The sequence below is a fragment of the Benincasa hispida genome, chromosome 3 (assembly GCF_027475165.1).
Source record: "Benincasa hispida cultivar pf3 chromosome 3, pf3_genome.v1.1, whole genome shotgun sequence".
Classification (NCBI taxonomy): Eukaryota; Viridiplantae; Streptophyta; class Magnoliopsida; order Cucurbitales; family Cucurbitaceae; genus Benincasa; species Benincasa hispida.
Window position 1 is genome coordinate 29,130,291 of NC_143480.1, and position 14,440 is coordinate 29,144,730.

At 37.1% G+C, this 14,440-nt stretch overlaps 1 protein-coding gene across 1 annotated transcript; it reads left to right on the forward strand.

The window, feature by feature from the left end:
- The first annotated feature begins 12,294 nt into the window (after positions 1-12,294).
- On the forward strand, positions 12,295-13,600 carry LOC120072656 (DNA-3-methyladenine glycosylase 1-like). The gene has a single exon (XM_039025089.2). The coding sequence runs from the start codon at positions 12,653-12,655 to the stop codon at positions 13,484-13,486; it is 834 nt and encodes a 277-aa protein (XP_038881017.1). The 5' UTR covers positions 12,295-12,652; the 3' UTR covers positions 13,487-13,600.
- Positions 13,601-14,440: the final 840 nt, after the last annotated feature.

The window sequence follows — 14,440 nt, forward strand, 5'->3', positions numbered from 1 at the left end:
TTCCAGTTTTTCAGCCTCTATTCATATCGTCGTTGAGGTTTAGAGCTAGACAATCATTTAGTTCATGTATTAGACGATGTGAAGAAAAGCTAGACGATCGTGTAGCTTTAGGCATTGATCGTTGAAGTGTTGTGCGCTAGACGATCGTGTACTTGCGAGAGCTAAATGATGAGTTGAATTGCTATGCAATGGCACTACATGATCGTGTAGCTTTGTGATGCATTGTGGATATGATGAAATAATGGTGTATATTGTGATGGTGATGTATGCGTTGTGCATGCAAGTTTTTCTAGCAAAATCCAAGTATAAATCTTTCTAGGTTGCCTGGTAAGCCCAAGGTCGAACACAGAGACAGTATGCGACAGTGATTTTAGATTCCTTTGCGGTGACAAATAAAACAATGAGTTGGTTAGTATGTTTGTCTAAGGTATAGATTCTATGTGGCAGAATTGAGAAAAGATTTAAGAACAACGAAAGTTACAATGAGTATGCGGGGGAACTAGTTGATAAGGGATTTTGCTAGTGCTTCTTGAGATTCCGTTCAAGCTATGCAATCATGCTACACACACACAACAACAATTCATCTTCTAATGCAAAAGACATAGCTCCTATTTCTAGGACGCATGCGATGTATACGATGATGTCGATAGGACTTATTTTTAAGTCTCTATTCTTGTCTATGCGATGATAAATGATGCACACATATACAAGGTGACCGCATACTATCTTATCCTATCTCTAGGATGCATGCGATGCGTTAATAGCAAACATAACTTATTCCTAAGTTTCTATCTCTTGCTTATGTGGTTCTAATATGACTCTCCCAAGCCTAGGTTCTAATCTGTCTTTTCCAAGCCTAGATTTTATCCTTAGAGCACCCTCCCGAGCATCTCTAAAGAACGAATGACACATACATAATACAAGATGATCGCATAAAGTGAAGATGTCATGTTATGCTAGCTAAGTGCTTCTCAACCCATTTGACAGTTTAGTTACTCATGCGTAATGTAAAGAGAGTGAACAGATGTAGAGATACAAATTCCATTTTATAAATAATATCGGAATATAGAATGACAATGGAAAATAGGGATAGAGAGCATGGTAGCAATGTCTTGCTTCCCAAGTCTTTTACACTATGTTTTTCTCTACTCTCCCAAAAGAATATTCTTGCTTCCGTAAGAGTCGGCCCTCTCTCCGTTCTCAACACTTCCCAGCACTCTTCCGAGCTAACCAGGACGATCTTTCGACGTCTTCTCTCTTCAATCGCCTCCGCCTTCTAAGTATAAAAATTACAGACTAAGGCTATCTATGTATATGGCGAAGAAGAATTCCAACATTCTGAACAGCTGAACCCCTTTAATGAAGGTGGCCTTTGGTATTTATAGAGCTTCAAGGTGAAGAGCTTTTCTCTCAAATCATTGCACTGATGGGATGTCATCAATTCTTTGTCTGATGTGCCGATTAATTATCACCAAAAAATTGAGTGTACTTGCTACAGTGTGTTGTTGACGGCTTGTCAACTAAATTCGGATTCGACCGTCATCAGCTTTCTGTCCCATCGTGATTTATTAATCTTTCACCTTGATGTGCCGTCTCTATGCGGCCACCTTCTTGAGTAGATCTTTGCGAACGCATACGATCGCATAGCCTTGCGGTCACAATCGTTTAATGCGCTTGGACGCTAAATTCCTTGGATCGCAATTTTTCCTTGCGCCAACGCATTTTCCTGCACAAAATACGTAAATTAGCTGCTTTAATGCGATGGATGCATGCAATCGCAATGTTCTCAACTTAATGCTTTTGGACACGATTTTACATATTTTTACCATCACAATCCTACATTATTTTATATCTTTGCGTTGTAATAACGTGCATTTCTGCCCGTTATCACTTCGCGAGGGAACAAAGCGATGCGTCGAGGTGCTATGCGATAGCACTACACGATCACTTACCTTTGTGTGCGTGCTAAACGATCAAGTTGGGGCACTAGAGGATGGCACTATGCGATAGAAGGCAGACACTACACGATCGTGTAGCTTGGTCAGGCGCCATGCTTTGGTGCTACATGATCAAGCAAACACTAAACGATCAGGCAAATGCATGACGATGGTTGTCATTGCTAAACCATCTACCTTAGCGAGATTTTGAGCATGGAGCGAGAGCAGCCGGTTCAACTGGTTCTCTTGAGGTCTGGTTCGATTCAGCCTCAAATGGTTTTTGGTTGATCCGGTTCAAGCAGTTTGGAGTGATTAGACGGTTTCGAAACTATTTTTGTAATAATTAGGTTTTTGTTTGCTTGTTTTTGTCAAAACTAAAATCATATCAGTCTGTATTTAATTACTTATGCATTGGATGTATGTTATAATTAAATAAATCTTGTATGTACATATAGTATGCCATTTAGATTTAAAATCCCACCTTATGAAGCATACTACTTGCATTGAAAGTATGTTATAAGTTGTTATAATATATAGTATGCATGTTAGGGTTTCTTGTATTTAATATAAGTGTTATATTAAATATTGAATGCCTTTATGTATGTTGTGGATGTTTAACATGTCTAAAGTTTTATAAGCTGTTATAAAATTGGGTTAGACATTTAAAATCCATAACAAAGAACAGTTGCATGCTCACGTAGGTTAACCACTTGTTTTAATAGTTAAAATAGGTCGTTAAACTTATAAGACTAGGGTTACAAACTCAATCGGTGTATATAATCCTGTCGAAGGTTGAGGGTATTTAAGTTGACGGTCTACGGAACACCTCCTACCTGGGGATTATAACCGAATTATTGAGTGTTGGTAATTGATTTTATGAGCATAAGTGAGTCATGTGAGGTAATAAAACGGTTTATCACCTAGATATCGTAGGTTTAAATCCATTTATAAGTGTTATACTTGGATAGACCACATAGACTTGGGGTTGTTTTTATTAGCTAGAAAAGAACCTAATTATAAATTTACCTTCGTTAAATAGAACACTTCAGTGGTAGTCCAATAACTTTTATATGATAAAGTTATTAGAAAACGTCAGTGGGAGATTAATAACATATACAATACGTTATTTTTAGCTCTCACGTCCCTAAGTGTTCACAATCTGGATTTAAGCGATACTTCATATCACTTTGAAAGTGACCTCCATTCGGAAATTATTTTTTAGCTTAAATTTAGATTTTGGTGAATAAGGGGAAGTTGTCCAAATAGAAATCAAGTGTATGATTTCAACTTCCACGTCTCCACATAGTTCACACCGTGAGATTCATATGATGCTTCATGTCACCCTGGAAGTGACCTCCATTCGGAAAGCGGATGTATGAGTCAATAACAAGGTAAACGAGAGAAGTAGTTCATAGTAAGTAGGTGAAGGAAATGTGTCAACATATGTTGCAGTCTCTTCTGTTAGTTTGGACCATGAGATTCCTATGTTGCGCCTACTCGTTAGCTTTAATCGGCCCTTTGCTCGTCATTTAACAACGGTTATCCCCACGGAGGGTTGTAACATAGGATTCAGAACAACTCAAACTCCAGATATGGATAAGATTTCTTAGGTCTATTCCCAACCTTGACTGTCCACTACGGTAGCATAGTTCGGGTCGACTTCTGACGTCTGAAAACGGAAGGTTACACTTACAGAATTATTAAGTGTTAATAATTTCTGACCCAAAGCAATACCTAAATGATTATCGGAATATGAGTTATTCTGAAGATAGTATTTAGTCAAGAATGTCTTGTTGTTGTATTGTTGCAAAAGAATAATCTTGGTTACATTCTGACCGAAAGTGATACCTAAATGACTATCAGAATATGAGTTATTCTGGAGACAGTATTTAGTCAAGAATGTCTTGTTATTGTATCGTTGCAAAAGAATAATCTTGGGTACATTATTAAAATTGTTAAAACTTGATTGGATTTTAAAGCAATTCACTTATAGAATTTGTTTATAATTTCAAAATGACAAGTTCAATAATACAATTGTTGGCATCGGATAAACTCATCGGAGATAATTATGTGACTTGAAAATCCAATTTGAACACGATACTTGTGATAGACGATTTGCGGTTTGTCTTAACAGAGGATTGTCTTCCCATTCTTAGCTCTAACACAACCCGAACTGTTCGGGATGTGTATGATAGATGGGTCAAGGCAAATGATAAAGCCTATACTTATATCCTCGCCAGCCTATCTGATGTTTTGGCAAAGAAACATGAGGATATGAGTATTGCCAAAGAGATTATGAAATCTCTGCAAGGAATGTTTGGACAACCTCCTTCACCCTGAGGCATGATGCCATCAAGTACGTTTACAACAGCCGTATGAGAGAGAGGACCTCTGTTCATGAACATATCTTGTACATGATGCTCCATTTTAATGTGGTAGAATTAAACAGTGTTGTCATGGACGAGAGAAGTCAAGTTGGTTTTATTCTGAATCTCTTCCGAAGAGTTTTCTGAAATTCTGTACGAATGCATTGATGAATAAAATTGAATACAGCTTGACTACTCTACTGAATAAGCTATAGGCTTACCAGACAATGTTGATAATAAAGGGTTTGGGATTAGAAGTAAATGTTACTATTGCTGAGAAGAGAGGAACGTCCTCCAAGCCTGATGTGAAGAAGGCAAAGGGAAAGGGAAAAAGAAACCTGCTGGAAAGAAAGGCAAGGATAATGTAGCAGAAAAAGGGAAGTGTTTCCACTGCAACGGAGAAGGGCACTGGAAGAGAAACTGCCATCAATATCTTGCCGAACAGAGAGCAGAGAAAGGTAAATAGGCAAACTAGTTCCTGGGGACCGCTTACTCAGCTTGACCAGTGGAAGAAGTTACTGCTTGATTTTACTACTTTTGTAAATCTTGTAAAGAATAAATGGTATATATTTTTGTTGTGAATAAAATGTTCATTTTCAGAAAATTATGTTTGTTCTAATCCGTTCATGTTGGGACATGAGGAGTGGGGTGTCCTTGTGCAAAACGGTTTGTACAAGATTGGACCACGAAATCAGTCACTCTTACTTTATAATGTTGTTTAGACTGACTATTTGAAAGCGATGACCTAGATAACTTGACCTTAATCCTGAGCTAACTATGAACTTATATTTATTTGGGATTATCCTTATATTTGCATAGGTGAGGGTTGGCTTAGTAGCGCCGGCCCAATAATGTCACACCCCGCCCCAAATCACCCTCTTAGCCTAGGAAAGGGTGTGACTACAACAGTTATAAACCCTGTGGCTGACACTTACTGCCTACTAACTGTTGCGGAATAACTCTGATACCAATATAAAACTCATATACAGCGAAATATCTTTAGGCCAAAATTTATTAATTCAGAAACATAACATATTTAGAGTCATTACAACACTAGATTCACAAGTCCTAAAACCCAAAAACTCTAGTCCCTATATGAACAACCGTAACATGTGTATAATATTAACAGTAACCAACTAAACAGACGGGTTACAAATCTCTTTATCCTTTAGTGGCAGAGCAGATGTAGAGCTATCTTTAGAGGATTTGACCGCTACCTGTGGGGGGAGGAGGGGGGGAGAGGGAAAGAAAACATTTGAAAATGGGGTGAGCTTGCGCCTAGTGAGTGACTTAAGAAAGATAATTGATTCTCATGCAAAATCTCAATAAAGAGTTTAACTGGAATATAAGCTTCTACAGTACTTGTACTGCAGTATAAACATTTTCCAAGCATAAAACATATAAAGTTGTTTTAATCATAAAACAGTAAAACTATTTCTCAGTTGAGAATAACCCTTACTGTGGATAAAACAATCCCAACACCAACTGCTAGTCAAGAGAGAACCTTTTTGCTCAATCTCTGACACTAACCTCTGTTTCAATACTTGAAAACTATGCTCGCATTCTGGCGACCACTCAAACTTCGCATCTTTTCTGGTCAGGTTTGTCAATGGTAGAGCTATCTTAGAAAAACCCTCCACGAATCTCCTATAATAACCTGCTAAGCCCAGAAAACTGCGTACTTCAGTTACATTCAGGGGTCGTTCCCAATTAACTATTGCTTCTATCTTTTGGGAATCAACGTTAACTCCGTCAGTTGAAACTATATGCCCAAGGAATACGACTTGATTTAACCAAAAATCACACTTACTAAATTTGGCATATAACTTCTTTTCCCTTAGAATCTGTAACACCATCCTCAGATGTTCTTTGTGCTTCTCTACACTACTAGAATACACTAGTATATCATCTATGAAAACTATCAAAAACTGATCTAGATAATGATGAAATATCCTATTCATCAAGTCCATAAATACCGCAGGAGCATTTGTCAATCCAAACGGCATTACTAGGAACTCATAATGTCCATACCTAGTTCTAAATGTAGTCTTTGGAACATCAGTGTCTTTCACCTTCAACTGGTGATAACCTGAACTCAAATCTATCTTAGAGAACACCGTGGCTCCTTTTAACTAATTGAAGAGATCATCTATATGAGGTAATGGGTACTTATTCTTAATGGTCACCTTATTCAACTGTCTATAGTCTATGCATAATCTAAGAGTACCGTCTTTCTTCTTAACAAACAAGACTGGCGCTCCCCAAGGCGACACACTGGGTCTAATGTACCCCTTATCTACAAGTTCCTGTAACTAAACTTTTAACTCCTTCAGTTCTGTTGGTGCCATCCTACATGGTGCCTGGGATATAGGTGTTGTACCCGGAACTAACTCAATAGTGAACTCTATTTCCCTGTCATGTGGTAAGCCTGGTAACTCTTCAGGGAACACATCTAAGAATTTTTGTACCATAGGTACATCCTCAGGTTTTAGTTTCTTATCCTGTGAAACTGCTACATAGGCTAAATAGGCTAAATAGGCTTCGCATCCTTTACTCAACAGCTTCCTAGCCTTCACTATTGATATTAAACTTCCTGGAAGTATTCTTTTACTTCCCACTAGGGTTATTTCTTTTTCACCTGTTTTCCTAAACACTATTTCTTTCTTAAAACAATCCATAGTGGCATAGTGTTTACTTAGGAAATCCATACCTAGAATAACATCAAACTCTAGTAATTCTAATGGAATCAAGTTAACCCAAAAACTCTGATTTCCAAGAATTACTTCCCAATTCCTGTAATACTCGTACAATTAGAGTATCTCCTACCGGCGTAGAGATAAACAAATCCTCATTCATACGCTCAGGCACTCTTCTATATGTAATGCACACATGCTAGATATGAATGAGTGCATAGCACCAGGATTAAATCATGCATAAGCGGATTGATTACATAAAGTTATCGTACCAGTTACGACATCTGGAGCCTCTTCCGCTTCCTGGTGTGTCATAGCGTATACTCTACCCTGCTGCTGCTATTGTTGGGGTCGTCCAACTACCCCTTTCTGCTTAGCTACACCGGATCCCTCACCTCTAGTTTCGGTCACTCTAGGTTGGTTTATAGTCTGTGTAACTCCTCTTTGCTCATTTTGTGCTCCATGACCTAGCTGAGGACAATCTCTCTTGAAATGCCCAGATTGTCCGCACTGGAAACACACATTCCTGTTTCCATAACATACTCCTGTATGGGGTCTACCACAGTTTACACAAAGTGGTTTCCTCCCTGTACTAGCTACTGACTCGCTAGCATAACCTGATACCGATCTACCACTCTGTCCAGCTGCAGGTCTTGACCTTTTTCGACCTGAGCTTTGTTGGCTCGTGCCTCCAAAACTCCTTATACCTGACTGTCCAGAGAAAACGGGGGTCTAAATCTCTTACTTCTCGTTTCTCCAGGAATTCTAAACTGTCCTTCACCTGGCTGGAGTACATCTTCCCTCGTTACAATCTACTATACTCGGATAGTGGTCTCAACTAACTGAGTAAAATTCACCCAATTGGACGTAGAGGTAACAGGTGTATGTATCTTCCTTCTTAGGCCATTCTTCAATCTCCTACACCTCTCCTTCTCTTCCGCGATGATCAGAAGGGCATACTGAGATAACTTAGTAAATCTTTGTTCATACTCAGTAACCATCATTATTCCCTGAGTTAGCCTAAGGAATTCCTCCCTCTTCGCTTCTTTAAAAGAACTAGGGTAGTATTTATCCTCAAATACTTGTCTGAACTCATACCAAGTCATAGTTTCCGAACTACTCCTTCTAGCCTCTATCACTTTCCACCACTTCTCAGCCCCTTTCTACAGCAAGAATGCCGCTAACTCGACCTTACGGTCCTCAGGTCACCTCATAACCTTAAAACATTTCTCCATCAAATCTAACTAGATTTCAGCATCTACTGGATCTGTGGCTCCATCGAACATCATGGCACCTAAAGCTTTCAGCCTCTCGACGTCGAATTTCTTTTCTGGATCGTTTTGAATCGATCCTACACTTGCCGCCAATCTTTGAGTGATTCTATCAAATACTCGATCCTCCATTTGGGTCTACACCTACCCTTGGTGTACTCGACTCGTTTGCAGAAGTTGCTTCCTGCTCTACTGAGTCTCTAACTCTTTTCCTCTTCAGATCTGGGTCCCATCTAACTTCAGGACCTCCGCTGGTAGGGTCAACATTCCTCTCCTCAGTCTGCTTGCTCCACTTGCCATTTCTCCTCAGCATTTTTGCCTAATTATTAAGTACACATGTTAGGGACTTATCTATGGGACTTAATCTAATGCATGAACTATCTCTTTCACCCAAAATCCTATGCTTTAATACTAAGCTAGCTCAAACCTTTCCCAAGTTTACGTATACCTTCGCTCTGATACCAAGCTGTCACACCCCGCCCCAGACCACCCTCTTAGCCTAGGAAAGGGCGTGATTGCAGCAATTATCAACCCTGTGGCTGACACTTACTGCCTACTAACTATTGCGGAATAACTCTGATACCAATATATAACTCATATACAGCAGAATATCTTTAGGCCAAAATTTATTAATTTAGAAGCATAACATATTTAGAGTCATTACAACACTAGATTCACAAGTCCCAAAACCCACAAACCTTAGTCCCTATATGAACAATAGTAACATGTGTACAATATTAACAGTAACCACCTAAACAGACGGGTTACAAATCTCGTTATCCTTTAGTGGCAGAGCAGATGCAGAGCTATCTTCAGAGGATTTGACCGCTACCTGTGGGGGGAAAAAAGAAAACATTTGTAGACGGGGTGAGCTTGCGCCCAGTGAGTGACTTAAGAAAGATAATTGATTCTCATGCAAAATCTCAATAAAGAGTTTAACTGAAATATAAGCTTCTATAGTACTTGTACTGCAGTATAAATAGTTTTTAAATAAAACAATAAAACTATTTCTCAGTTAAGAATAGCCCTTACTATGGATAAAACAATCCCAACACCAACTGCTAGTCAAGAGAGAACCCTTTTGCTCAATCTCTGACTCTACCTACGTGCACGTGGCCATACTAAGTACCGTCATACCTTAGGTACTTCTGTTCAGATAACTTCCCAAACGTTCTTCAGTATCTGGTTGGTTTGGTACCTTCTTAAACGTCCTTCAGTAACAATAGATACCTTCTCAAAGTCCTTCGATATCTAGTTGAGCGGATACCTTCTCAAATTTTTTTCGGTATCGTGTTTTAAGTAAAACTAGTCATAAATGACTTTCTCTCTTTAAAGCATGTAAAGTATAACACATAAAAACATGGATTTAAAGGTACTAATGCATGCTGAGTATATTTAACACATATAAATTGCTTTTCAACAATTTCTCACACATGCATGCGTAAAAAACATAACTCATGGTTTGCTTGGAAATCACTTTGTAAAACTAGCTGGCATGAGAATAATCTTCTTTAAAACATGCTTTCTATAACACGCTTTAATAAAAAATTTTAAGCAAATGTTTTAGTCAAAACTTTTTAGCCACTCACCTTGACTACTTAGGAGCTTTTCACTCTAGTAGCTCCCTTTTCTACCTCGGGCTCCCTTTTCATCCCTAGAATCCAGATTCAACTTATAGCTTTGATTACTCATAGTTATGAACCTTATTTTGAGATGCTTCTTTCTACAAACATGTTCTAAAATGTCTCAAGAAGATTACCCTACAATTTGAGCTCATAACTCCTCGTGGTTTGGCTGGAATTACAGAATCTTCAAGACTGGACCAAGCTTATCCTACAGCCTGACCCTTTTGTCTTCTTCTCAGTTTCCAGCCCGATCCCTTCGAGATTTTCTTTCGACAGCCCTACCTTGAAAACTAGACTTTCAGAGGTTTCAGTTGGCTTTGGAATCACTCCAAACGAACTAGTAAATTGGGAGAACTTCTCATCCCAAGTTGATGCGTTCTCTTCAGACCTCACTATCCAAGTTGAGATTAATAATATTCACCCCATCGATGGTTGCCATATTGCTCTATAATAACAGAATGTGTTTGATGCGTGAACTATTTTAGTTTGAAAAGGAAATAATAAACATAGTAGAAATTTTTTTAAAAAAAATGATAAAGGTAAAATAGTCTAAAATATAGCAAATAATAAATACGATAGCAAATGAGGTTTTGATATAGTGTGAACTATAGCTAATTAAGGAGTACAAAATAGTATTTACTGTAACAAGATGTGGTTATTATAATCTTGGGATATTCTTTGTCCCAAATATCTATGTAGATTTGATCCTTATTTAAATAACTTAAATCTATCAACTTTGAAACAATATTCTTTTATCGAAAATTTACACATTTATGGATTAATATCATTTTCCTCTCTCTTCCTCCCATCTGTTTTAAAAAATCTCGCTAAAAAAAAAAAAAAAAAAAAGAAAAAAGAAAATTAACAATTTGGAATCCTAATCAAATTTATAATTTTGATTCAAATATAATTTACAAGTTGGTCATGTTTAAATCCTAAGATAAGTTAATAAATTTTGAATTTGATCCAATTTGAATCAAATTTAACTTGGAGTAATCAAAATTTCATTCCAAATCAAACTCCACGAGTCTATCTAATAATTATCTAATAGTTCAATTCGCAATCTAAATCAAAATTTGAATAGAATCTAATATTTATTTCTATTAAATTTAGAAATATTTTAAATTAAACTTAGTCCTAAATACTTTAAGAAAATGTAACTTTCAAATTCAAGTCTTCTGAAGTTAATATCAAATTAAAAAAATTTGTTACATTTATAAATTCTAAATCAGATTTTGTTGAATGCTCCTTTGTTCACATCAAGAGAATTTGAATTCTTTTGCACAAGAAGCTGCAACAAGAGCAAGACGGTATAAGTTGTCTGGGTTTTGGTTTTGTAATTTTTTTTCATGATGTACCTAAAATTTACCTTTGAGGTTTAATAAAATGATTTTTTTCTTAAAAAAAAAAAAAAAAATTGAAGGGACAATAAATAGTGTAGGACAATTTTTGTATAATTCATAATAAGGAAGAAAAAATACGAAAACAAAAATTAAAAAACAAAACAAAAAAAAACCAATATAATTACAAGTACTCCAAGTTAAACTTTTGTACTTATAACTTACAACCTAACACAAATTAATTAACTCTCATACTGAACCGTTATAAATTTAAAAATTCAACTTATAACCCCCAAACATCAATTTGGGAAGCTCTAAGTAAATTATTGTTCCAATGAAATTCTGTTGAGATTCATCTATTCCATGAACAAAATTCATCTACTGGTTGGAATCCTCCTTTGTTGAATATGTGGAAGCTAAACATTAATGTTGCTTGGAGTCGACCAATGACTTAGAGTGGGTGTTTCGAATACATTTGAGTCGTGTTCCCTTGGTTGGTTAGTGCAATGTGGTTAAGATTCTAGAAGCGTGAGCAATTTGTGATGACCTTTGTAATGTTACTTCACTCAATATTCATCATATTCTACTTGAGCTCAATCGTCTATAGGTGGTAAATTCAATTAATGACATCTTAGTGGATCTTAGAAAATTCTCTTTTTTTTCATTTAAGAGGTGGTATCAGTTGCACATGAGACAATTGGTGTTTCCTTCTCTCATGTTTACAATGAGTTGATACATTCGACTTTAGAAGAACAAGCATTACCCTTCTTCAAACCTCTTGCCTTGAGTGGTTTAATTTTATTAAAGGTGATAATAGGTTTGGTTTTCTCGATTTTAAGGCCAACCGAAATTCAAACTATTGTTTTTATAAAATAGAGAATCAAATCGATGTCCAATAAATGACAAAATTAATGATTTGGATTTTGATTGGATTGGTTTGGTTTTTGGTTTTGAACCCAATTGATCATTTTCCTTATTTATTTGTTTTTTTTTTTTTCAATTTTTTGTTTTGAATGGGTTATTTTTGTTTATCTCAAATTAAAATTTGGCATACTCATTTTTGTAGATTGAAATTAAGTATTTTGGTTTCTTTTCTTCTAGATAATAATAATAATGGGATGTTTTCTAAATAGTAAATATACACTTACACCCTAATAAGAAAACTACTAAAGCAAAACTAATAATATAATCCATCATTCATCTAATGAAATAAAATACCAATAGTATATTGTCCATCAAAGGTGATGAAAGATGGTTTTTTTGACCGACTTAAATTATAATTATTACTTGGAAATCCAATCGTTGCTGACGGAGGAGACGATCTCATCTCGGCCAATCACAACGACACATCTGTACTTCATTCCTCCTTAATCAAGGATTCTAAACCTAGCTTTTCCTCACAAATCATTCTCCGCCGCCCATGGCCAAAAGAATCCGCCGGAAGTTCCTCGTACAGTCCGATTCTCGAATCGACGCCGATCCTCTCCCTCCGTCGTCTTCCTCTAAGATCCCATTCCCATCCACTAAAGTACGGAAGATTTCCTCCAAACAAGAACCAGCCAAACCACAAATTTCAACTTCCGGCGGAAATGACCCGACCCGAGCATTCCAGAACCTGGCCAGTCCCCTCAAATCGTTATCGTCTTCGGATGAAATTTTTACAGCTATCGATCATCTACGTCGTTCAGATCCTCTCCTGATAAGTATATTAGAATCATGCGAATCCCCCAATTTCAAATCCAATCCACCGTTTCTAGCACTAACGAAGAGCATCCTCTACCAACAACTCGCTACGAAGGCCGCCGAATCGATCTACAATCGCTTCGCCTCGCTATGCGGCGGCGAGGTGTCGGTACTGCCGGACATCGTGCTCGGACTCTCGCCGCAACAGCTACGAGTAATCGGAGTATCGGGGAGAAAAGCAAGTTACCTCCATGACCTAGCGACCAAATTCATAGAGGGGAATTTATCAAATTCAATGATTCTGGAGATGGACGACGAGACTCTGTTGGAGGCATTGACGGCAGTGAAAGGAATCGGGATGTGGTCGGTGCATATGTTCATGATATTTACTCTGCACCGGCCGGATGTGCTGCCGGTGGGGGATTTGGGGGTGAGAAAAGGGGTTCAGAGGTTGTACGGATTGAAGGAATTGCCGAAGCCGGCGGAGATGGAGAAACTGTGTGAGAAATGGAAGCCTTACAGGTCGATGGGGGCTTGGTATATGTGGAGGCTAATGGAAGTGAAGGGATAGCTTTGTAATGTGAACTTTTAATCTCTGATTGTGAGGGTTAGATTTTGGATTAATTTGTGTTTGTGTAATTTTAAGAACTCAACTCTAAACAAAGTGTTTTCAGTTCTTGGATCATTGTTGCTTCTCATCTTGCCATTCTTGAACTAAAAGTTAAGAGTTTGAGTTGCCTTTTCTCCTTTATCCTCTCCCATATGTACATATTCAATCTACTTTTTTTTTTTTTTAATCATTTTGTTTTTTAAAATTAAGTCTATAGACATTATTCCTACAAATAAGTTTAATTTTCAAAAACAAAAATTGATTTACCAAATGGGGTCTTAGATTTCTAAATTACTTTTTCTCTTTACATTTAAAGATACCAAGAACATACATGAAAGACGTAGTGCCTAGACTTAATAATCAAGGTATTTAAGTGTATTAGTTCACCAAGTTCCAACCATTTTTGTTGTTTCCCCCAATTATGGATTTGTATGAAACAAAACATTTTATTACTTAGATTTTTGTTTGTTTATTTTGTTAAAATGCCTTCTAAATTTGTCATGCTTTTGTCTTTACTTGAATTTTATATCTCAATTAGTTACTCCTAAATTTTAGCTCTCAATCAGCATTTATATTTTAAGGTACTCTAATCATATAGTAAATTGAATTTAATACTAAAATATAATAAATTAAATTAAATTTGTGTATCTTTTGGTTTTTGAGTCGTTGGCCCAAGCAAGAGTGTTCAACAAATGAGGCCCCTATAAAGTAGGTATAAAAGACAATAGGCCCATCAAAGTTGGAAGTAAAGTGGAGGCGGCCCAATAAAGAATACCCAAAAAATAGAGATTCCTGATGGGCCAGAAATGAGCCCACAACGAAGTACCCCAAAAGATTCCTCATGTGATGGGCCCAGAACAGTCCACTAGAGCGTCGGCTGGGATTCCATTGAATGTTAATTTGACACGTGTAGTA

Excerpts from the sequence above, each read along its gene's own strand:
- LOC120072656 (XM_039025089.2), top strand. The coding sequence starts at position 12,653 with ATGGCCAAAAGAATCCGCCGGAAGTTCCTCGTACAGTCCGATTCTCGA.